The sequence below is a fragment of the Oncorhynchus mykiss genome, chromosome 1, assembly GCF_057628025.1.
Source record: "Oncorhynchus mykiss isolate SJ-2025 chromosome 1, ASM5762802v1, whole genome shotgun sequence".
Classification (NCBI taxonomy): Eukaryota; Metazoa; Chordata; class Actinopteri; order Salmoniformes; family Salmonidae; genus Oncorhynchus; species Oncorhynchus mykiss.
In genome coordinates, this window is record NC_143022.1 from 57,938,177 (window position 1) to 57,961,834 (window position 23,658).

At 43.7% G+C, this 23,658-nt stretch overlaps 1 protein-coding gene across 2 annotated transcripts in view; it reads right to left on the bottom strand.

The window, feature by feature from the left end:
* The window catches only part of LOC110525190 (membrane-associated guanylate kinase, WW and PDZ domain-containing protein 2), a 251,137-nt gene that overhangs the window by 109,461 nt on the left and 118,018 nt on the right, over nucleotides 1-23,658 (bottom strand). For both annotated transcript variants that reach the window (XM_021605194.3, XM_090235041.1), the window contains exon 4: nucleotides 22,812-23,036. In XM_021605194.3, coding sequence (XP_021460869.2) covers nucleotides 22,812-23,036 — 225 coding nt within the window. The remainder of the gene's footprint in view (nucleotides 1-22,811; nucleotides 23,037-23,658) is intronic.

Here is a 23,658-nt window from a genome sequence, read left to right on the forward strand (position 1 = left end):
AAGTTGATCTACAAAACCAGCTAGTGGCTTCTCTAAAAAAATACTTGCTTGCTGGAACTGCACTTGTCCATGCAGAATGTAACCGTAGAAGTGTCTGGAAGTCTTCCACCAACACACCAGTAGTGTCTCGTCTCAAAGCAAAGGAGAGAATCGAGATGTGACTCTGGTATCCTCTGTTTCTTGAGGGACACTGTCAATGACAGGAAACAATATTATACGTTTTATGTAGGTTGAGTTTGATTTTAGTTTTCTAATACTACATTATCACCTTGCTTTGGTCTACTGTACTTTGCACAAAAAAGAAAGAAAGTCACAACACAAATGACAGAAACATAAATGAGAATGAGAGAGAGGGAGGGTAAGAGTGTTTACGGTAGTATGCATTTTGTCATTAAATTGTTTGTCTGTCTTAAGTTAAAGAAGTCAGTTAGCTTTGACTATTTCATGTCATACAACTTTATTTAATTAGCTTCATCTACTGTCTATCACTCACCTGGGCCCATGTGAACCGTGTTACTATTTTATCTGTGTTTGTTTGGCTGACAATCTCATCAATATCCTTGGTAAGAAAGACAAAAACTAATAAAAAGCATTCCAATAATATCATATCAAGGCTTTACTCTGTTGGGTGCTTTAATGATTTGAAAAACATGAGAGAGAGAGTGTGAGAGAAATAAAGAAATGTCCTTCCTCTAAAGGAGTGTGAGAGAGGGAGAGGGAGAAAGAGGGGGAGAGGGCAAGAGAGAGAGAAATAAATACTAGTTGACCCTGTGGTAATACCAACATATTTTACTATTTTGGATAACATACAATGATGTATAATGCCAATCTACCAATGGGCCACATCAGAGACCTTATGTTATCATATCAAGGATTTACTCTGTTCTCACTCATGTCAAAACATGAATGAGATGGGGGTGCAGAAAGAGAGAATGGACAGGGGTATAAAAATAGAGAAATTAATAAAACTGACAAAGAGAGAGAGATTGAAACAGAGAGAGAGAGACAGGGAGAAATACTAGTTGACCCTGTGGTAATGCCAACATATTTAAATATTTAGGAAAACCAGTCAGTGATGTATAATGCCAATCTACCAATGAGCCGTATCAGAGACCTTAACAAACACAATCACTTAATTGGGGCAAGCAGAACTAGCATACATACATTGCCTTCGGAAAGTATTAAGACCCATTGACATTATTCTAAAATGGATTTAAAAAAAATGACAAATCCTCAGCAATCTACACACAATACCACATAATAACAAAGGGAAAACAGGTTTTTAGAAATGTTTGCAAATTTATTAAACATAAAAACAGAAATACCTTATTTGCATAAGTATTCAGGCACCTCCTGTTTCCATTGATTATCCTTGATGTTTCTGCAACTTGATTGGAGTCCACCTGGGGTAAATTCAATTGATTGGACATGATTTGGAAAGGCACACAACTGTCTGTATAAGGTTCCACAGCCGACAGTGCATGTCAGAGCAAAGACCAAGCCATGAGGTCTAAGAAAATGTTTGTAGAGCTCCAATACAGGATTGTGTCGAGGCACATATCTGGGGAAGGGTACCAAAACATTTCTGCAGTATTGAAGGTCCCCAAGAACACAGTGGCCTCCATCATTCTGAAATGGAAGAAGATTGGAACCACCAATACTCTTCCTAGAGCTGGCCGCCCAGCCAAACTGAGGAATCGGGGAAGAAGGGCCTTGCTCAGGGAGGAGACCCAGAACCCGATGGTCACTCTAACAGAGCTCTAGAGTTCCACTGTGGAGATGGGAGAACCTTCCAGAAGGACAACCACCTCTGTAGCACTCCACCAAATGGGCCTTTTGCCAAAAAGCACATAAAGACTCTCAGACCATGAGAAACAAGATTCTCTGGTCTGATGAAACCAAGATTGAACTCTATGGCCTGAATGCTAAGTGTCACATCTGGAGGAAACCTGGCACCATCCCTACTGTGAATCATGGCGGTGCTGGCATCATGCTGTGGGGATGTTTTTCAGCGGCAGGGACTGGGAGACTAGTCAGGATCGAGGCAAAGATGAACAGAGCAAAGTACAGAGAAATCCTTGATGAAAACCTGGACCTCAGACTGGGGTGAAGTTTCACCTTCCATCAGGACAACAATCCTAAGCATACAGCCAAGAAAACGCAGGAGTGGTTTCAGGACAAGTCTCTGAATGTCCTCGTACATTCATGTACGTACAGTACATGTAGGTAGAATTATTAAAGTGACTATGCATAGATAATAACAGAGGTTAGTAGCAGCAGCATACAGGGGGGAGGCTTTGCAAATAGTCTGGGTAGCCATTTGATCAGCTGTCTTATGGCTTGGGGTAGAAGCTGTTAGAAGCCTCTTGGACGTCCTCTGACACCGCCTGGTATAGAGGTCCTGGATGGCAGGAAGCTTGGCACCGGTGATGTACTGGACCGTACACACTACCCTCTGTAGTGCCTTGCAGTCAGAGGCCGAGCAGTTGCCATACCAGGCAGTGATGCAACCCGGGCACAGGAACTATGATGGTCTGCTTGAAACATGTTGGTATTACAGACTCAGACAATGAGAGGTTGAAAATGTCAGTGAAGACACTTGCCAAACTGGTCAGCGCATGCTCGGAGTACATGTCCTGGTAATCCGTCTGGTCCTGCGGCCTTGTAAATGTTGACCTGTTTAAAGGTCTTACTCACATTGGCGTTATCACACAGTCATCCGGAACAGCTGATGCTCTCACGCGTGTTTCAGTGTTACTTGCCTCGAAGCGAGCATAGAAGTTATTTAGCTAGTCTTGTAGGCTCACGTCACTGGGCAGCTCTCGACTGTGCTTCACTTTGTAGTCTGTAATAGTTTGCAACATCCGACGAGCGTCAGAGCCGGTGTAGTACGATTCGATCTTAGTCCTGTATTGACACTGCCTGTTTGATGATTTGTCGGGGGGCATAGCGGGATATCTTATAAGCTTCTAGGTTAGAGTCCCACTCGTTGAAAGCGGCAGCTCTACCCTTTAGCTCAGTGCAAATGTTACCTGTAATCCATGGCTTCTGGTTGGGATATGTACATACGGTCACTGTGGGGAAGAAGTCATCGATGCACTTATTGATGAAGCCAGTGACTGATATGGCGTACACCTCAATGCCATCGAAAGAATCCCGGAATATATTTCAGTCCGTGCTAGCAAAACTGTCCTGTAGTTTAGCATCTGCTTCATCTGACCACTTTTTTATAGACAGAGTCAGTGGTGCTTCCTGCCTACATTTTTGCTTGTAAGCAGGAATCAGGAGGATAGAATTATGGTCAGCTTTGCCAAATGAAGGGTGAGGGAGAGCTTTGTACACGTCTCTGTGTGTGGAGTAAAGGTGCACTAGAGTTTTTGTCCCTCTGGTTGCACATTTAACATGCTTATAGGAATGAGGTGAAACTGATTTAAGTTTCCCTGCATTAAAGTCCCCGGCCACCAAGTACACTGCCAGTGGATGAGCGTTTTCCTGTTTGCTAATGGTGGTATACAGCTCATTGAGTGCGGTTTTAGTGCCAGCATCGTCTGTGGTGGTATGTAGACAGCTATGAAAAATACAATTGAAATAGTGTGGTCTACAGCTTATCATGAGATATTCTACCTCAGGCGAGCAAAACCTGGAGACTTCCCTAGATATCGTGCACCAGCTGTTGTTTAAAAATATATATAGGCCCCCGCCCCGTAGCTTACCAGAGGCTGCTTTTCTATCCTGCCGATAGAGTGTATAACCCACCAGCTGTATCTTATTAAGGTCGTCATTCAGCCATAACGCGGTGAAACATAAGATTTGGTTGGTAGAATATAGTTGGTAGAATATACGTACTTTCAGTTCGTCCCATTTATTTTCCAGCGATTGAACGTTGGCTAGCAGTACTACGGGCAAAGGCAGATTAGCCACTCATCGCCTGATCCTCACAAGGCACCCTGATCTCTTTACGTAAATCTCAGTTTCCTTCTCCAGCGAATGAAGGGGATGAGGGTCAGTTCGGGTGTTTAGAGTATATCCTCATTAAAGAAAAACTCATCATCCAATTCGAGGTGAGTAATCACTGTTCTGATGTCTAGAAACTTTTTTCGGTGATAAGAGACGGTAGCAGCAACATTTTGTACAAAAGTTACAAACAACGCAAAAAAACAAACAAAATAGCATGGTTGGTTAAGAGCCAATAAACCAACAGCCATCCCCACCCGCACCATCTCCTACGAGAGCCATCTCCTATCTCCATCTCAAGACATCAGTCAGGAAGTTAAAGCCCACAAACCTGACTCAGTTACACCAGCTCTGTCAGGAGGAATGGGCGAAAATTCACCCAACTTATTGTGTGAAGCTTGTGGAAGGCTACTTGAAACGTTTGACCCAAGTTAAACAATTTAAAGGCAATGCTACCAAATACTAATTGAGTGTATGTAAACTTCTGACCCACTGAAATAAATCATTCTCTCTACTATTATTCTGACATTTCACATTCTTAAAATAAAGTGGTGATCCTAACTGACCTAAGACAGGGAACTTTTACTGGGATTAAATGTCAGGAATTGTGAAAAACTGAGTTTAAATGTATTTGGCTAAGGTGTATGTAAACTTCTGACTTCAACTGTAGATTGAATTTGTATATTATACATCACAGCATAGTTGAAAGATATATGGTGTGTAGAAATCCGAAGAGGGTGGCCAGCAGAGATAGGTGGGATGGGCTGAGGGAAGTTGAGGGTTGGGATGAGAAATTGGAGAAAAGTGGGAGTGGAGTTGCTGGGCGGGGGAGAGAATGAGTCAAAGATAAAAGTATACAAATAAAAGTATAAAATAAAACATAACAAAAAGTCAGTTTGAATGACACAGAGGGGCAGTGTTTTTACAGCTAATGCCAGTTTGCCTGAGGCTGATGCTGTGCAGGTGTTTGTACACATGCATATAAAGTTGTGGCCAAAAGTTTTGAGAATGACACAAATATTAATTTCCACAAAGTTTTCTGCTTCAGTGTCTTTAGATATTTTTGGCAGATGTTACTATGGAATACTGAAGTATAATTACAAGCATTTCATAAGTGTCAAAGGCTTTTATTGACAATTACATGAAGTTGATGCAAAGAGTCAATATTTGCAGTGTTGACTCTTCTTTTTCAAGACCTCTGCAATCCGCCCTGGCATGCTGTCAATTAACTTCTGGGCCACATCCTGACTGTTTGCAGCCCATTCTTGCATAATCAATGCTTGGAGTTTGTCAGAATTTGCGGGGTTTTGTTTGTCCACCCGCCTCTTGAGGATTGACCACAAGTTCTCAATGGGAATAAGGTCTGGGGAGTTTCCTGGCCATGGACCTAAAATATCTATGTATTCTTCCCCGATCCACTTAGTTATCACTTTTGCCTTATGGCAAGGTGCTCCATCATGCTGGAAAAGGCATAGTTCGTCACCAAACTGTTCCTGGATGGTTGGGAGAAGTCGCTCTCGGAGGATGTGTTGGTACCAGTCTTTATTCATGGCTGTGTTCTAGGCAAAATGTGAGTGAGTGTTCTAGGCTAAATGTGAGTGAGCCGACTCCTTTGGCTGAGAAGCAACCCCACACATGAACGGTCTCAGGATGCTTTACTGTTGGCATGACACAGGACTGATGGTAGCGCTCACCTTGTCTCCTCCGGACAAGCTTTTTTCCAGATGCTCCAAACAATCAGAGAACATGACTTTACCCCAGTCCTCAGCAGTCCAATCTCTGTACCTTTTGAAGAATATCAGTCTGTCCCTGATGTTTTTCCTGGAGAGAAGTGGCTTCTTTGCTGTCTTTCCTGACACCAGGCCATCCTCCAAAAGTCTTTGCCTCACTGTGCGTGCAGATGCACTCACACCTGCCTGCTGCCATTCCTGAGCAAGCTCTGTACTGGTGGTGCCCCGATCCCGCAGCTGACTCAACTTTAGGAGACGGTCCTGGCGCTTGCTGGACTTTCATGGGCGCCCTGAAGCCTTCTTCACAACAATTGAACCACTCTCCTTGAAGTTCTTGATGATCCGATAAATGGTTGATTTAGGTGCAATCTTACTGGCAGAAATATCCTTACCTATGAAGCCCTTTTTGTGCAAAGCAATGATGACGGCATGTGTTTCCTTGCAGGTAACTATGGTTGACAGAGGAAGAACAATGATTCCAAGCACCACCCACGTTTTGAAGCTTCCAGTCTGTTATTAGAACTCAATCAACATGACAGAGTGATCTCCAGCCTTGTCCTCGTCAACACTCACACCTGTGTTAATGAGAGAATTACTGACATGATGTCAGCTGGTCCTTTTGTGGCAGGGCTGAAATGCAGTGTAAATGTTTTTTGGGGGATTCAGTTCATTTGCATGGAAAATAGGGACTTTGCAATTAATTGCAATTCATCTGATCACTCTTCATAACATTATGGAGTACATGCCATCATACAAACTGAGGCAGCAGACTTTGTGAAAATTAATATTTGTGTCATTCTCAAAACTTTTGGCCACGACTGTACACAATCACTCATTCAAATGCACACAGGTGCACATACACGAACACACACACATGTAAATAGTGCCATTCATGCACACAAACATATTCAGATGGCCTTACTGTTATGATTTTTGTTGTCCATTATATATTTTGTTTTTTTGCATTGTTGTTTTTTCATTTGTCTTTTGTTCATTTTCTTGGTTATTGGGGGGGGGGGGTGGAATGATTATAATAATATTTTTTTATCTTATTTTCTCAGGGGGGGGGGGGGCGGCTCTTGGATGGTTGTGGGCAGCTCTTGGGGAACTGTGGGGGGATCTCGGAGGGCTGGTAGCCTAGTGGTTGGGAGCTTGGGGCGGTGGCTGTTGGATCGCTGGTTCGGGTCCCCGTTTTTGACCTTGTGGGAGATCTGTCAACATGCCCTTGAGCAGGGTGTTGACCCTGGTTGCTTCTGTGTGTCGCTCTGGATGGGAATCTGTTAGATGACTAATGTGACATAGTTGTTGAGCGGCTTCACCCAAAGTTTATTGTACAGTATGTTTTAAATATTCAATACTTTTTTCAAAATAAATAAATAAAAACGCACTGTAGGTCCCACTCACCACAGTTACTGTGACGACAGCTGCTTGTCTGTGATTCATTTTGTGTCTCTTGCAAGTCCTGTAAGTGACAATATGTAAAATACACTCAATATAAATGTTATAAATATTTTTATGAACATCATATCAACTTTGCACAGCAATACAACAACAGTGTCAGTCCTATCAAAAGAGGAGTACTCACATTTTGTGGCCCAGTGAAGTATTTTTGTGAACTCCGTCTCTCAGCCGTCCTTCTGTGTTAGTAGCATAATTAGTCTAATTCGTAACGAAAATCACTCCCTTAGCTTTAGATAGCTAGCTATCTTCACCTTTTTTGTCCCTTTAAGTAGAAACATAAGGGTGACGTAGCTAGAAATGATTTTAATTCTGCAGTCAACGAGTCACCACGGCGACAAGCGGAAAGTAGGAGAGAGACATAGCTAGCTAGGTCGAACATTTTCATTTCTAAAGTCAGGCAAACAGTCACCACGACGAGAAACTCAAGTACAATGAGACGAAGATAGGTAAGTTAACAATAGATATGTATTCCCATGATTTCACATTAAATTCACATGAAATGGAAAGATACTCTAAGAAGACTGCTGAAGTTACACATGTCTGCATGGCTAACACGGCAGCAAATATTTCTAAGAATTGGCACAAACTAACGTTAGCTAACGTTCTGGTCTAATCATGTAAAGATAGTGAGAACTAAGTTTCACTCATTCAGCTTGGACCGGAAGTTCTCTGTTGTGCGGTGGAGTGAGGGGGACACTCAAGGGAGGTACAGCGAGGTCAAGACAGATGCTATAAGGTGATACAATGACCGCAAACTCAATGACCAGGGGAATCCTGTACTGACTATCCCACCATAATTGAGTGGAGTCGGGATGAAGCCGCCAGGAAGGTGGCCCCATTATGTCATGTTGTGTCTTGTCTCTGTCCTTTCCCTTCACCCTGTCTCCCTCTGCTGGTCGTTGTTAGGTTACCTTTTCTCCCCCGCTTTCTCCCAGCTGTTCCTTGTCTCCTCTAACTACCCATTCACCCCGTTTCCCACCTGTTCCCTTTTTCCCTCTGATTAGGTCCCTATATCTCTCTCTGTTTCTGTTCCTGTCCTTGTCGGATTCTTGTTTGTGTTTCATGCCTGAGCCAGACTATCGTCATGTTTGCTGTAACCTTGTCCTGTCCTGTCGGAATCTGCCGGTCTATCTGAGCCTACCTATGTTTGGTTATTAAAGAAGCTCTGTTTAAGTTAGTTCGCTTTTGGGTCCTCATTCACTCACCATAACAGAAGAATCCGACCAAGAATGGACCCAGCGACTTCGGATCCTCTCCACTCAGCCGTCGGGATCCAGGGAGCGATGCTAGGCAGACACGAGCAGGAAGTGTCTGCTGCTCGACATGCCGTTGAGACCCTGGCCACCCAAGTCTCCAACCTCACAGAACAGGTTCACCATCTCCGCCTCGATCCACCGGCCACTTCCAGGGCTTTCGAATCTCCGGAGCCCAGAATCAATAACCCGCCGTGTTACTCTGGGGAGCCCACTGAATGCCGCTCGTTCCTCACCCAGTGTGATATTGTGTTTTCTCTCCAGCCCAACACTTACTCCAGGAGCACTGCTCGTGTCGCCTACGTCATATCTCTCCTTATTGGACGGGCTCGTGAGTGGGGCACGGCAATCTGGGAGGCAAGGGCTGAGTGTACTAACCAGTATCAGGACTTTAAGGAGGAGATGATACGGGTTTTTGATCGATCTGTTTTTGGGGAGGAGGCTTCCAGGGCCCTGTCTTCCCTATGTCAAGGTAATCGATCCATAACAGACTACTCTATTGAGTTTCGCACTCTTGCTGCCTCCAGTGGCTGGAACGAGCCGGCTTTGCTCGCTCGTTTTCTGGAGGGTCTCCGCGCAGAGGTAAAGGATGAGATTCTCTCCCGGGAGGTTCCTTCCAGCGTGGATTCCCTGATTGAACTCGCTATTCGCATTGAGCGACGGGTTGATCTGCGTCACCGAGCTCATGGAAAGGAGCTCGCGTTCTCCGTTGCCCCCCTCTCCGCATCACTACCATCTTCCTCTGCCGGCTCGGGAGCTGAGCCTAGGCAGCTGGGAGGTATCCGCATCTCGACTAAGGAGAGGGAACGGAGAATCACCAACCGCCTCTGTCTCTATTGCGGTTCTGCTGGTCATTTTGTCACTTCATGTCCAGTAAAAGCCAGAGCTCATCAGTAAGCGGAGGGCTACTGGTGAGCGCTACTACTCCTGTCTCTCCTTCAAGATCCTGCACTACCTTGTCGGTCCATCTACGCTGGACCGGTTCGTCAGCTTCCTGCAGTGCCTTAATAGACTCTGGGGCGGAGGGCTGTTTTATGGACGAGACCTGGGCTCGGGAACATGACATTCCTCTCAGACAGTTAAGGGAGTCCACGGCCTTGTTCGCCCTGGATGGTAGTCCTCTCCCCAGGATTCAGCGTGAGACGCTACCTTTAACCCTCACTGTTTCTGGTAATCATAGCGAAACCATTTCTTTTTTGATTTTTCGTTCACCTTTTACACCTGTTGTTTTGGGCCATCCCTGGCTAGTTTGTCATAATCCTTCCATTAATTGGTCTAGTAATTCTATCCTCTCCTGGAACGTCTCTTGTCATGTGAAATGTTTAATGTCTGCTATCCCTCCTGTTTCCTCTGTCTCTTCTTCACAGGAGGAGCCTGGTGATTTGACAGGGGTGCCGGAGGAATATCACGATCTGCGCACGGTGTTCAGTCGGTCCAGGGCCACCTCTCTTCCTCCACACCGGTCGTATGATTGTAGTATTGATCTCCTTCCGGGAACCACTCCCCCCCGGGGTAGACTATACTCTCTGTCGGCTCCCGAACGTAAGGCTCTCGAGGATTATTTGTCTGTAGCTCTTGACGCCGGTACCATAGTCCCCTCCTCCTCTCCCGCCGGAGCGGGGTTTTTTTTTGTCAAGAAGAAGGACGGGTCTCTGCGCCCCTGCATAGATTATCGAGGGCTGAATGACATAACAGTTAAGAATCGTTATCCGCTTCCTCTTATGTCTTCAGCCTTCGAGATCCTGCAGGGAGCCAGGTTTTTCACTAAGTTGGACCTTCGTAACGCTTACCATCTCGTGCGCATCAGGGAGGGGGACGAGTGGAAGACGGCGTTTAACACTCCGTTAGGGCACTTTGAATACCGGGTTCTTCCTTTCGGCCTCGCTAACGCTCCAGCTGTCTTTCAGGCATTAGTCAATGATGTCCTGAGAGACATGCTGAACATCTTTGTTTTCGTTTACCTTGACGATATCCTGATTTTTTCACCGTCACTCCAGATTCATGTTCAGCACGTTCAACGTGTCCTCCAGCGCCTTTTAGAGAATTGTCTTTTTGTGAAGGCTGAGAAGTGCACTTTTCATGCCTCCTCCGTCACATTTCTCGGTTCTGTTATTTCCGCTGAAGGCATTAAGATGGATCCCGCTAAAGTCCAAGCTGTCATTGATTGGCCCGTCCCTAAGTCACGCGTCGAGCTGCAGCGCTTTCTCGGCTTCGCGAACTTCTATCGTCGTTTCATCCGTAATTTCGGTCAGGTGGCCGCTCCTCTCACAGCCCTTACTTCTGTCAAGACGTGCTTTAAGTGGTCCGTTTCCGCCCAGGGAGCTTTTGATCTCCTCAAGAATCGTTTTACATCCGCTCCTATCCTTGTTACACCTGACGTCTCTAGACAGTTCGTTGTCGAGGTTGACGCGTCAGAGGTGGGCGTGGGAGCCATTCTTTCTCAGCGCTCCCTCTCTGACGACAAGGTCCACCCATGCGCGTATTTTTCTCATCGCCTGTCGCCGTCGGAACGTAACTATGATGTGGGTAACCGCGAACTGCTCGCCATCCGGTTAGCCCTAGGCGAATGGCGACAGTGGTTGGAGGGGGCGACCGTTCCTTTTGTCGTTTGGACTGACCATAGGAACCTTGAGTACATCCGTTCTGCCAAACGACTTAATGCGCGTCAGGCGCGTTGGGCGCTGTTTTTCGCTCGTTTCGAGTTCGTGATTTCTTATCGTCCGGGCTCTAAGAACACCAAGCCTGATGCTTTGTCTCGTCTCTTCAGTTCTTCAGTAGCCTCCACTGACCCCGAGGGGATTCTCCCTGAGGGGCGTGTTGTCGGGTTGACTGTCTGGGGAATTGAGAGGCAGGTAAAACAAGCGCTCACTCACACTCCGTCGCCGCGCGCTTGTCCTAGGAACCTTCTTTTCGTTCCCGTTCCTACTCGTCTGGCCGTTCTTCAGTGGGCTCACTCTGCCAAGTTAGCCGGCCACCCTGGCGTTCGGGGTACGCTTGCTTCCATTCGCCAGCGTTTTTGGTGGCCCACCCGGGAGCATGACACGCGTCGTTTCGTGGCTGCTTGTTCGGTCTGCGCGCAGACTAAGTCCGGTAACTCTCCTCCTGCCGGCCGTCTCAGGCCGCTTCCTATTCCCTCTCGACCGTGGTCTCACATCGCCTTAGATTTTGTCACCGGACTGCCTTCGTCAGCGGGGAAGACTGTTATTCTTACGGTTGTCGATAGGTTCTCTAAGGCGGCTCATTTCATTCCCCTTGCTAAGCTTCCTTCTGCTAAAGAGACGGCACAAATCATCATCGAGAATGTTTTCAGAATTCATGGCCTTCCGTCAGACGTCGTTTCGGACAGAGGTCCGCAATTCACGTCTCAATTTTGGAGGGAGTTTTGCCGTTTGATTGGGGCTTCCGTCAGTCTCTCTTCCGGCTTTCACCCCCAGTCTAACGGTCAAGCAGAACGGGCCAATCAGACTATTGGTCGCATCTTACGCAGTCTTTCTTTTCGCAACCCTGCGTCTTGGTCAGAACAGCTCCCCTGGGCAGAATACGCCCACAACTCGCTTCCTTCATCTGCGACCGGGCTATCTCCTTTCCAGAGTAGCCTCGGGTACCAGCCTCCGCTGTTCTCATCTCAGTTCGCCGAGTCCAGCGTCCCCTCCGCTCAGGCTTTTGTCCAACGTTGCGAGCGCACCTGGAAGAGGGTCAGGTCTGCACTTTGCCGTTATAGGGCGCAGACTGTGAGGGCTGCTAATAAGCGTAGAACTAAGAGTCCTAGATATTGTCGCGGTCAGAGAGTTTGGCTCTCCACTCAGAACCTTCCCCTTAAGACGGCTTCTCGCAAGTTGACCCCGCGGTTCATTGGTCCGTTCCGTATTTCTCGGGTCATTAATCCTGTCGCAGTTCGACTTCTTCTTCCGCGATACCTTCGTCGCGTCCACCCGGTCTTCCATGTCTCCTGTATTAAGCCCGTTCTTCGCGCCCCCGCTCGTCTTCCCCCCCCCCCCCCCATCCTTGTCGAGGGCGCACCCATCTACAGGGTCCGCAGGATTTTGGACATGCGTCCTCGGGGCCGTGGTCACCAGTACCTTGTCGATTGGGAGGGGTACGGTCCTGAGGAGAGGAGTTGGGTTCCCTCTCGGGACGTGCTGGACCGTGCGCTGATCGAGGATTTCCTCCGTTGCCGCCAGGTTTCCTCCTCGAGTGCGCCAGGAGGCGCTCGGTGAGTGGGGGGGTACTGTCATGTTGTGTCTTGTCTCTGTCCTTTCCCTTCACCCTGTCTCCCTCTGCTGGTCGTTGTTAGGTTACCTTTTCTCCCCCGCTTTCTCCCAGCTGTTCCTTGTCTCCTCTAACTACCCATTCACCCCGTTTCCCACCTGTTCCCTTTTTCCCTCTGATTAGGTCCCTATATCTCTCTCTGTTTCTGTTCCTGTCCTTGTCGGATTCTTGTTTGTGTTTCATGCCTGAGCCAGACTATCGTCATGTTTGCTGTAACCTTGTCCTGTCCTGTCGGAATCTGCCGGTCTATCTGAGCCTACCTATGTTTGGTTATTAAAGAAGCTCTGTTTAAGTTAGTTCGCTTTTGGGTCCTCATTCACTCACCATAACACATTATATAGCAATGTCATTTTTGTCAGCAGTAAGTAGAAATCTTATGCTTCAGATATGCATGGTTTTAAGTTATACCGTTTGACACTGCTATTGTAGTCTGTATGTCTTTCACAGAGTGGAACAACAGAGACACCCATTTCCAGGGCAAAGCTTCCCCCAGCATTTATGAGAATATAGCTGGCTAAAGTAATAAGACAATATTTTTTTTTTAAATCCAAGTTAACAAGGATATAGAATATTCCAATGGTAACAGGTTAGGTAATAACATGATGTGAACCACCACCCATGCACACATTATATTTGGTCAGGCACAAAAATAAGAGTTCCATTGCATGGGTGTTGGTCTGTAGATGGAGGTTTGTTGACATTTTTGCAACTGTTGTTCATAGAGGGTGCAGCAGGTACCCTGGCAGGTAGGAGCGATGGGCCAGTAACAGAAAGGTCGCTGGATTGATTCCCGAGCCGACTAGGTACAAATCTGTCATTCTGCCCCAGGGCAAGGCAGTTAACCCCCAACAACAACTGCTCCCCGGATGCCGATGTCGTGGCTGCAGATTAAGGCAGCCCTCAGCACCTCACTGATTCAGAGGGGTTGGGTTAAATGTGGAAAACACATTTAAGTTGAATTTATTCAGTTGTACAATTGACTAGGTTTCCCACTCCCTCATATTAGTCAATCCTCCACGCTACAGTTTTGCCAGGCATTTAGATTGGGAAAGAATTGAGCCTAACCCATGACCCTAACTCTGGTAAATGTCTTCTTCTACCTTGTATTTGTTTCAGACAACTGATTCCACACAACAAGCAAGATTAATTCACTCGCCAGTGATACCGATGTCCAACCCCAGGCTCCCAAGCAGAGCAGGAGGACATTTTTTCCAACCCAAAAATTAGGAGAAGAGTCAGACGACTCAACTGACATAGATTACCCGACCCCTTTGCAGCCAAAGGTAAGGCTCATTTACGTTGTATTACCGCTACAAAATTGTCCCTCCTGTGTTCAATGAACAGTGATTGTCAGCATTTGTCATTGACCCATATTGACCCACACAATATTAAATATTTGTAGGTAGTTTTTATTGGATTTTATGAGATATTGTACTAATTATTAAGTTGTTCTTAAAAAAAAAAAATAATAATTTAACTTCTAAAAGTGAGGGAAAATCCAAGATGTAGAACAGAGCAGTGGTCCACGAAGGCTGTCAACAGATGAATGACCGCAGTATTGTCGTGATCCAATGTCTTGAGCTATCTTTTTCAACCTTGTATAAGAAAAACCTTTATACCCACACATAAGGTTGCGTTCAGGGTATGTTGTTCTATGATATGATACCCAGAAATCAAAGGTGACAATGAAGACATCGGCTGAAGACATTCCTAAAACAGTATCAGTCATCAGACAGCATTAAGGTCACGAACAGAGTTGACAAATTGGAGCAGGAGATCTCCAAACTTAAACAGGAAAACTTTGAAAACTTTGAACAGAAACAGCAGAATGACACATGGAAGGAGATGGTTCTTCAATACTGAGCAATAATCTTGACTCTTATCCACTGGGCTAAACAGAGGCAAAAACCAGCGTCTGTGCCGCTTAAATGTGATTTAAAAAAAATAGTCTTCCCCCTTATTCAGTGTTGAAAGCTAACGGACACCATGACTAGTAATAATGTTTTACCCCTAGGACCCCCCACAACACCTTGTTCTTCAAAAACATTTGTTGTTTGTATGGACCCGCTTGATGTCTGTGTGATGCTATAAACCAGTCAGTCCTTTAATTTGAACATCAATGTCCACCCATATACCACTATTGTAGTAATGCTTGTGTGAGGCATGTTTGCCAGTGTCGATAAATGAGCTGAACCAGGCTGGCTGTTTCGTCTTATATTCACAGAAACTATAAGGTTTTCATATTTGCAGTAGCATGAAATATGTTATTTCACTACTAAACCTATCTTCAATCTAATCAATATGTTATACATGTAAACGTCCTCTCGCTGTCAACTGCGTTTATTTTCAGCAAACTTAACATGTGTAAATATTTGTATGAACATAACAAGATTCAACAACTGAGACATAAACTGAACAAGTTCCACAGACGTGACTAACGGAAATTGAATAATGTGTTCCTGAACAAAGAGGGGGTCAAAAAAAAGTAACCCTCAGTATCTGGTGTGGCCAGTATTAAGTACTGCAGTACATCTCCTCCTAATGGACTGGACCAAATTTGCCAGTTCTTGCTGTGAGATGTTACCCCACTCTTCCACTAAGGCACCTGCAAGTTCCCAGACATTTCTGGGGGGGGAATGGCCCTAGCCCTCAACCTCTGATCCAACAGGTCCCAGACGTGCTCAATGGGATTGAGATCCGGGCTCTTCGCTGGCCATGGCAGAACACTGACATTCCTGTCTTGCAGGAAATCACGCACAGAATGAGCAGTATCGCTAGTGGCATTGTCGTGCTGGAGGGTCATGTCAGGATGAGCCTGCAGGAAGGGTACCACATGAGGTAGGAGGATGTCTTCCCTCTAACGCACAGCATTGAGATTGCTTGCAATGACAACAAGCTCAGTCCGATGATGCTGTGACACAACGCCCCAGACCATGACGGACTCTCCACCTCCAAATCGATCCCGCTCCAGAGTACAGGCCTTGGTGTAACGCTCATTCGTTCGACGATAAACACAAATCTGACCATCACCCCTGGTGAGACAAAAATGCGACTCGTCAGTGAAGAGCACTTTTTGCCAGTCCTATCTGGTCCAGCGACGGTGGGTTTGTGCCTACAAGCCATCAGTCCAGCCTCTCTCAGCCTATTGCGGACAGTCTGATGGAGGGATTGTGCGTTCCTGGTGTAACTCGGGCAGTTGTTGTTGCCATCCTGCACCTGTCCTGCAGGTGTGATGTTCGGATGTACCAATCCTGTGCAGGTGTTGTTACACATGGTCTGCCACTGCGAGGTCGATCAGCTGTCTGTCCTGTCTCCCTGTAGCGCTGTCTTAGGCATCTCACAGTATGGACATTGCAATTTATTGCCCTGGCCACATCTGCAGTCCTCATGCCTCCTTGCAGCATGTCTAAGGCACGTTCACACAGATGAGCAGGGACCCAGGGCATCTTTCCTTTCCTTTTTCAGAGTGAGTAGAAAGGCCTCTTTTAGTGTCCTAAGTTTTCATAACTGTGGCCTTAATTGCCTACCGTGTATAAGCTGTTTGTGTCTTAATGACCGTTCCACAAGTGCATGTTCATTAACACTTCTTATGGATCAAATCCCCTTAGCGGGATCGATTTGACAACATCCGGTGACATGGCAGAGCGCCAAATTCAAAATAAATTATTAGAAACATTTAACTTTTAAGTGCAATACACCAAAATAAGATCAGATTTCAATAAGGCTTTATGGTGAAAGCAAACCATGCTATATTCTGAGGACAGCACCCCATCAAACAAACACATGACAATCATATTTCAATTCGCCAGGCGCGACACAAAACTCAGAAATAACGATATAATTCATGCCTTAACTTTGAAGAACTTCTTCTGTTGGCACTCCAATATGTCCCATAAACATCACAAATGGTCCTTTTGTTCGATTAATTCCGTCGTTATGTCCCCAAAATGTACATTTATTTGGCGCGTTTGATTCAGAAAAACACCGGTTCCAACTCGTCCAACATGACTACAAATGATCAAATAAATTACGTGTAATCTTGGTCCAAACATTTCAAACAACTTTCCTAATCCAACTTTAGGTATTTTAAAACGTAAATAATCTATACAATTTAAGACGGGATAAACTGTGTTCAATAGCGGACAAAATCAAAGTGGAGCGAGCTTCAGGTCGCGCACCCCAAACAAAAGAGTCCACTTGGCTCTACTCTCAGAAAGGAAAGGGCTACTTCTTAATTTCTCAAAGGAAAAACATCAACCAATTTCTAAAGACTGTTGACATCTAGTGGAAGCCATAGGAACTGCAAGCATATTTCTATTAAAACGGGCTTGCCATAGAAATCTAATGGAAAACAGATTGAACTCAAAAACCTTTTCCCTGGATGGATTGTGCTCAGGGTTTCGCCTGCCAAATCAGTTCTGTTTTACTCACAGACATTTTTCAAACGGTTTTAGAAACTTCAGAGTGTTTTCTACCCAAATGTACTAATAACATGCATATCCTAGCTTCTGGGACTGAGTAGCGGGCAGTTTACTTTGGGCACGCTTTTCATCCGGACGTGAAAATACTTAATGAACAAGCATGGGAAACAGTGTTTATACCCTTTACAATGAAGATCTGTGAAGTTATTTGGATTTTTACGAATTATCTTTGAAAGACAGGGTCCTGAAAAAGGGACGTTTCTTTTTTTGCTGAGTTTAGATGTGCCTGTGCCTCCTCATATATGTGAGGAAACTAGGTAAAATGGCTTCTCTTGCACTACCTAGCCCTTCCCTCTACAGCCCTGCGTCTGGCTCAGTACAACCCAGCTATGCTCTCTCCAACCCTGCGTCTGGCTCTGCACAACCCAGCTCCGCCCTCTCCAGTCCTGCGTCTGCCCCTACCCCCTTATCTCCGGTTCCTGTGACTGATTCAGATCAGGTAATCAGCTTTAAAGGGCCATTCATCTATTTTCACACATTCAAACCAAAAAAATGATATTGCATATTTTATTTTATGAAAAAATAAAATACAAAAACATCCCTGTTTCCCTGTTTAAATAGGTTGAACCACCCCAGGAACAGGGGTGTTTGTTGACAAGCTGGCCTGGGCCTGTGCTATAAATGCCAATTCTGCCTCATCCTTTGTCTGGACATTGATCACGGCTGTCTATCCCGTGGAGCTGGTGAGCAACCTCCGGGGATGTCAAAGTGGAGTGGACCACACCATCAGCCGCTAGAGAAAACAAAGCTGGACGCCATCTACAGTCAATTTAAAAACCAATCAAAATGCTAACAGGAATATAGGCTTTTGTACATTTACTTACTTTCATCCTTTATTGTAAGTGTTTACTTAATTTATTTTATACCATAGGGGCTACTCTCCAGAAGTAGCCAAGCACCTTTCCAGTTAACTTCGGCTCAGCTATCAACACAAAAATGTCCAAGAATAAGGAGCGGAATGTAAGCTTAATGGACATTTTTGAATAGAAACGAGAATGGACATTATGGAAAGATCATGTAAGTCATTAAACTTAAAATTCACATTCTATTCATAATTCAATATTACTGTTCTGTTCCATAGTTCAACAGAAAGTTAAGCTAAGTTAAAGGAAGTAACCCAGGACACCCAAAAGTATACCTTCTGCTGTTTGCCTCTAATAGGATATACCGTAGAATGTTAAAATAACAGTCAGTGAAAATCTCACTTTAAAAGTTGATATTCTGTCAACTCATACCCAAATAATGTTTTTGACTCATCCTGTTCTCGTATTTGTGGGGAAAGCATAAATTGGAAGAAATGAAAATATCTATATTTTTAAACCACCTCAAACTTGTATCTCAAACAGAGGCTTGCTATTTCCTCATAGACGATGATGATGAGCTAGCCAATCAGCAGGCTACTTGCATTAATATTTTTTATGACCGGTATATGCCCTCACCATTCTGTTGTTGCGGTAAGTCACAACTTTACAACACAGAAAATCTGCCTTTTAACATTCTTAATTAACATGTTTGGGGGGGGGGGGGGGGCTAAAACTACTTTACTCATATTGTAATCAATTATAGGTCATATTTCATACAAATCTGGAAACACTGGACCGTTACTTTGAACATGGCCTCCATACAGTAGGCCTATTTCTCAATCTAGCTGTATTTTGGAAGGCACTATATGGCACTTCAGGGAAATATTTACCAAAGGCAAATATCCTTGTTGCGTACATATTATAAAAAATTGTATAAAAGATTTCCAGCACTGTGTAGACACGGTATGAGTGATTGTTTGGCATCATTGTCAGGGAATCGTAATCTGTTCAACTTAAAAATGTTCAATTTAACAGGTTGCCTGATACGTCATCATGCTTTCTCTTATAACTGACCAGTTAAGGTTTTTTTTTATTCTTAAATTGTGTCATGCAGAATTTACACATGGATAAATAAATAGTATTATAAACTTTTTATAAAATGCAATGTGTTTTCTAACTGTGGAAAGTCATACCTGAAATAAAACATTATATAAAAATGTGTATAGAATTTTGTATATAATGTATATACAACTTAGACACGAAACTCAAAAGTAACAATTACATTTTATAAAAATATATATAACAAATATACAGTACCTGTCAAAAGTTTGGACACCTACTCAATCCAGGGTTTTTCTTTATGTTTACTATTTTCTACATTGTAAAATAATAGTGAAGACATCAAAACTATGAAATAACATATAAGGAACATTGTACTAACCAAAACAGTGTTAAACAAATCTAAATATATTTTATATGAGGTTCTTTGAAGTAGCCACCACTTTCCTTGATGACAGCTTTGCACACTCTTGACATTCTCTCAACCAGCTTCATGCAATGCAATTCAATTAACAGGTGTGCCTTGTTAAACCTTAATATGTGGAATTTCATTACTTCTTAATGCGTTTGAGCCAATTAGTTGTGTGGTGACAAGGTATTGGTGGTTTACAAAAGATAGCCCTATTTGTTAAAAGACCAAATCCATATTATGGCAAGAACAGCTCAGATGTTGAGACGATGTTGTTTCTGCGGGTACTATTTAATGAAGCTACCAGTTGAGGACTTGTGATGAGTCTGTTTCTCAAACTAGACATTCTAATGTCTAGTTTAAATAGGGCTATCTTTTGTCCTCTTGCTCAGTTGTACACAGGGGCCTCCCGGGGCGGCAGGGTACCCTAGTGGTTAGAGCGTTGGACTAGTAACCGGAAGGTTGCAAGTTCAGATCCCCGAGCTGACAAGGTACAAATCTGTCGTTCTGCCCCTGAACAGGCAGTTAACCCACTGTTCCTAGGCAGTAATTGAAAATAAGAATTTGTTCTTAACTGACTTGCCTAGTTAAATAAAGGTAAAAAAATGAACAGGGGCTTCCCACTCCTCTTCTGGTTAGAGCCAGTTTTCACTGTTCTGTGAAGGGAGCGTTGTATGAGATCTTCAGTTTCTTGGTAATATCTCACACTTCCGGCTTCAAGTTTCAGAAGAAAGTTGTTTGCTTGGCCATTTTGAGCCTGTAATCGAACCCACAAATGCTGATGCTCCAGATACTCAACTAGTCTAAAGGACCAGATTGCTTCTTTGTATTCTTTGTATTGCTTCTTTAATCAGAACAACAGTTTTCAGTTGTGATAACATAATTGCAAAAGGGTTTTCTATTGACAATTAGCATTTTAAAATGATAAACTTGGACTGCTAACACAATGTGCCATTGAACACAGGAGTGATGGTTGCTGACAATGGGCCTCTGTACGCTTATGTAGACATGCCATTAAAAATCTGCCGTATCCTTGTACAATAGTCATTTACAACATTAACGATGTCTACACTGTATTTCTGATCAATTTTATGTTATTTTAATGGACAAAAAATGTGCTTTTCTATCAAGAACAAGGACTTTTCTAAGTGACCCCAAACATTTGAATAGTAGTGTATATATAGTTGTATATACACAGTTGAAGTCGGAAGTTTACATACACCTTAGCCAAATACATTTAAACTCAGTTTTTCACAATTCCTGACATTTAATCCTAGTAAAAACTCCCTGTTTTAGGTCAGTTAGTATCACCACTTTATTTTAAGAATGTGAAATGTCAGAATAATAGTAGAGAGAATTATTTTTTCAGCTTTTATTTCTTTCATCACATTAATAGTGGGTCAGAAGTTTACATACACTCAATTAGTATTCGGTAGCATTGCCTTTAAATTGTTTAACTTGAGTCAAACATTTTGGGTAGCCTTCCACAAGCTTTCCACAATAAGCTGGGTGAATTTTGCCCCATTCCGCCTGACAGAGCGGGTGTAACGGAGTCAGGTTTGTAGGCCTCCTTGCTCGCACACGCTTTTTCCGTTCTGCCCACAAATGTTCGATAGGATTGAGGTCAGGGCTTTGTGATGGCCACTCCAATACCTTGACTTTGTTGTCCTTAAGCCATTTTGCCACAACTTGGAAGTATGCTTGGGTCATTGTCCATTTGGAAGACCCATTTGTGACCAAGCTTTAACTGATGTATTGAGATGTTGCTTCAACATATCCACATCATTTTCCTGCCTCATGATGCCATCTATTTGTGAAGTGCACCAGTCCCTCCTGCAGCAAAGCACCCCCACAACATGATGCTGCAACCCTTGTGCTTCACGGTTGGGATGGTGTTCTTCGACTTGCAAGCCTCCTCCCCTCCAAACATAACGATGGTCATTATTGCCAAACAGTTCTATTTTTGTTTCATCAGACCAGAGGACATTTCTCCTAAAAGTACGATCTTTGTCCCTATGTGCAGTTGCAAACCATAGTCTGGCTTTTTTATGGCGGTTTTGGAGCTGTGGCTTTTCCATGCTGAACGGCCTTTCAGGATATGTCGATATAGGACTCGTTCCACTGTGGATATAGATACTTTTGTACCTGTTTCCTCCAGCATCTTCACAAGGTCCTTTGCTGTTGTTCTGGGATAAATTTGCACTCTTCGCACCAAAGTACATTAATCTCTAAGAGACAGAACGCATCTCCTTCCTGAGCGGTTTGACGGCTGCGTGGTCCCATGGGGTTTATACTTGCGTACTATTGTTTGTACAGATGATCGTGGTACCTTCAGGTGTCTGTAAATTTCTCCCAATTGGCTCAAATGATTACATAATTTTCTGGAATTTCCCAAGCTGTTTAAAGGCATAGTCAACTTAGTATATGTAATCTTCTGACCCACTGGAATTGTGATACAGTGAATTATAAGTGAAATAATTGGTCTGTAAATTACTTGTGTCATGCACAAAGTAGATGTCCTAACCGACTTGCCAAAACTATAGTTTGTTAACAAGACATTTGTGGAGCGGTTGAAAAACAAGTTTTAATGACTCCAACCTAAGTGTATGTAAACTTCTGCCTTCAACTGTATAAATATACTGTATATATATATTATATATATATATATATATATATATATTTGTGTGTGAATAAAGCATCTGAATACTTATGTAAAACCTGTTTTTGCTTTGTCATTATGGGGTATTGTGTGTAGATTGATGAGGGAAAACGACATTTTAATTAATTTTTTAATAAGACTAACGTAACAAAATTGGAAAAAGTCAAGGTGTCTGAAAACTTTCCGAATGCAGTTACAGTGCCTTGCGAAAGTATTCGGCCCCCTTGAACTTTGCGACCTTTTGCCACATTTCAGGCTTCAAACATAAAGATATAAAACTGTATTTTTTTGTGAAGAATCAACAACAAGTGGGACACAATCATGAAGTGGAACGACATTTATTGGATATTTCAAACTTTTTTAACAAATCAAAAACTGAAAAATACAGTTTTATATCTTTATGTTTGAAGCCTGAAATGTGGCAAAAGGTCGCAAAATTCAAGGGGGCCAAATACTTTCGCAAGGCACTGTAAAATATACAAATACACCAATGACATATAAAGCCAAAAATGCTAAATCTTACCTTGTGACTTTTTAGATTACTTATTAGATGTTTGTAAAAATACTTTCTGCCATACAAGATTATTAATTGATTTATTATTTTATTATTATATTTAATTATTTTCATATAGGTATTTTACTGACACTGTATGTTTGTGTGTTTAGTGAAATTAAGAATAGGACTAGAGTCTAGGGGCCATTTTTGTACAGAGCTCAGTTAAACGTTCCTCACCTGGCGTGATGGCCACGCCATTCTCGTTGACCACGGGAGGGCTGCAGTCCTCCTCCTCAGGCAGCTCCAGGCTGGCTCGCTGCTCCATGTTGCTAACCGACTGGTTCCTCTTCCTCTTACCCTGGGCGCTGGGCCAGGCTCCGGGCAGCAGCGCCTCACTCACATTCAAGGGAGGGGCCGCCGGACTGGGCTCGGCTGGGGGCTTGGGAGTACCGTACAAGTTCTCTGGAGAAAGAAAAACAAACGCACATTGAGGTAGCGAGTGGAACTCAAAACACAAAAATAGAGGTTGCCGCAGACTATTGCTCCACCGATCCAATACATTTATTAATCGACAGGGCACATCAAAATCAAATCAAATCACTTTTTATTTGTCACAAGCGCCGATATGCTTAGTTACAAGCCTTTAACCAACAATGCAGTTCAAGAAATAGAGTAAATAAAATATTTACTAAATTAACTTAAGTTAAAAAAATCCAATCAATCAAAAAGTAACAAGAAATATACATAAAAATAATGAGGCTATATACAGGGGGTACCGGTACAAAGTCAATGTACGGGGGTACAGATTAATCGAGGTAATTTGCAAAGTGAATATACATAGATAATAATCCGAGAGGGGGGAGGGGTGATTACTGGCCATTTGATTAGTTTAGTTGTTCAGCAGTCTTATGGCTTCGGGGTAGAAGCTGTTAAGGAGCCTTTTTGGACCTAGACTTTGGTGACTGGAGTCTTTGACAATTTTTGGGCCTTCCTCTGACACTGGTTAGTATATAGGTCCTGGATGAGAGAGATAGAGAGAGCGTGGGGTAACTGTGTGCCACACAACAGGGCTCTGTTCAGAGTT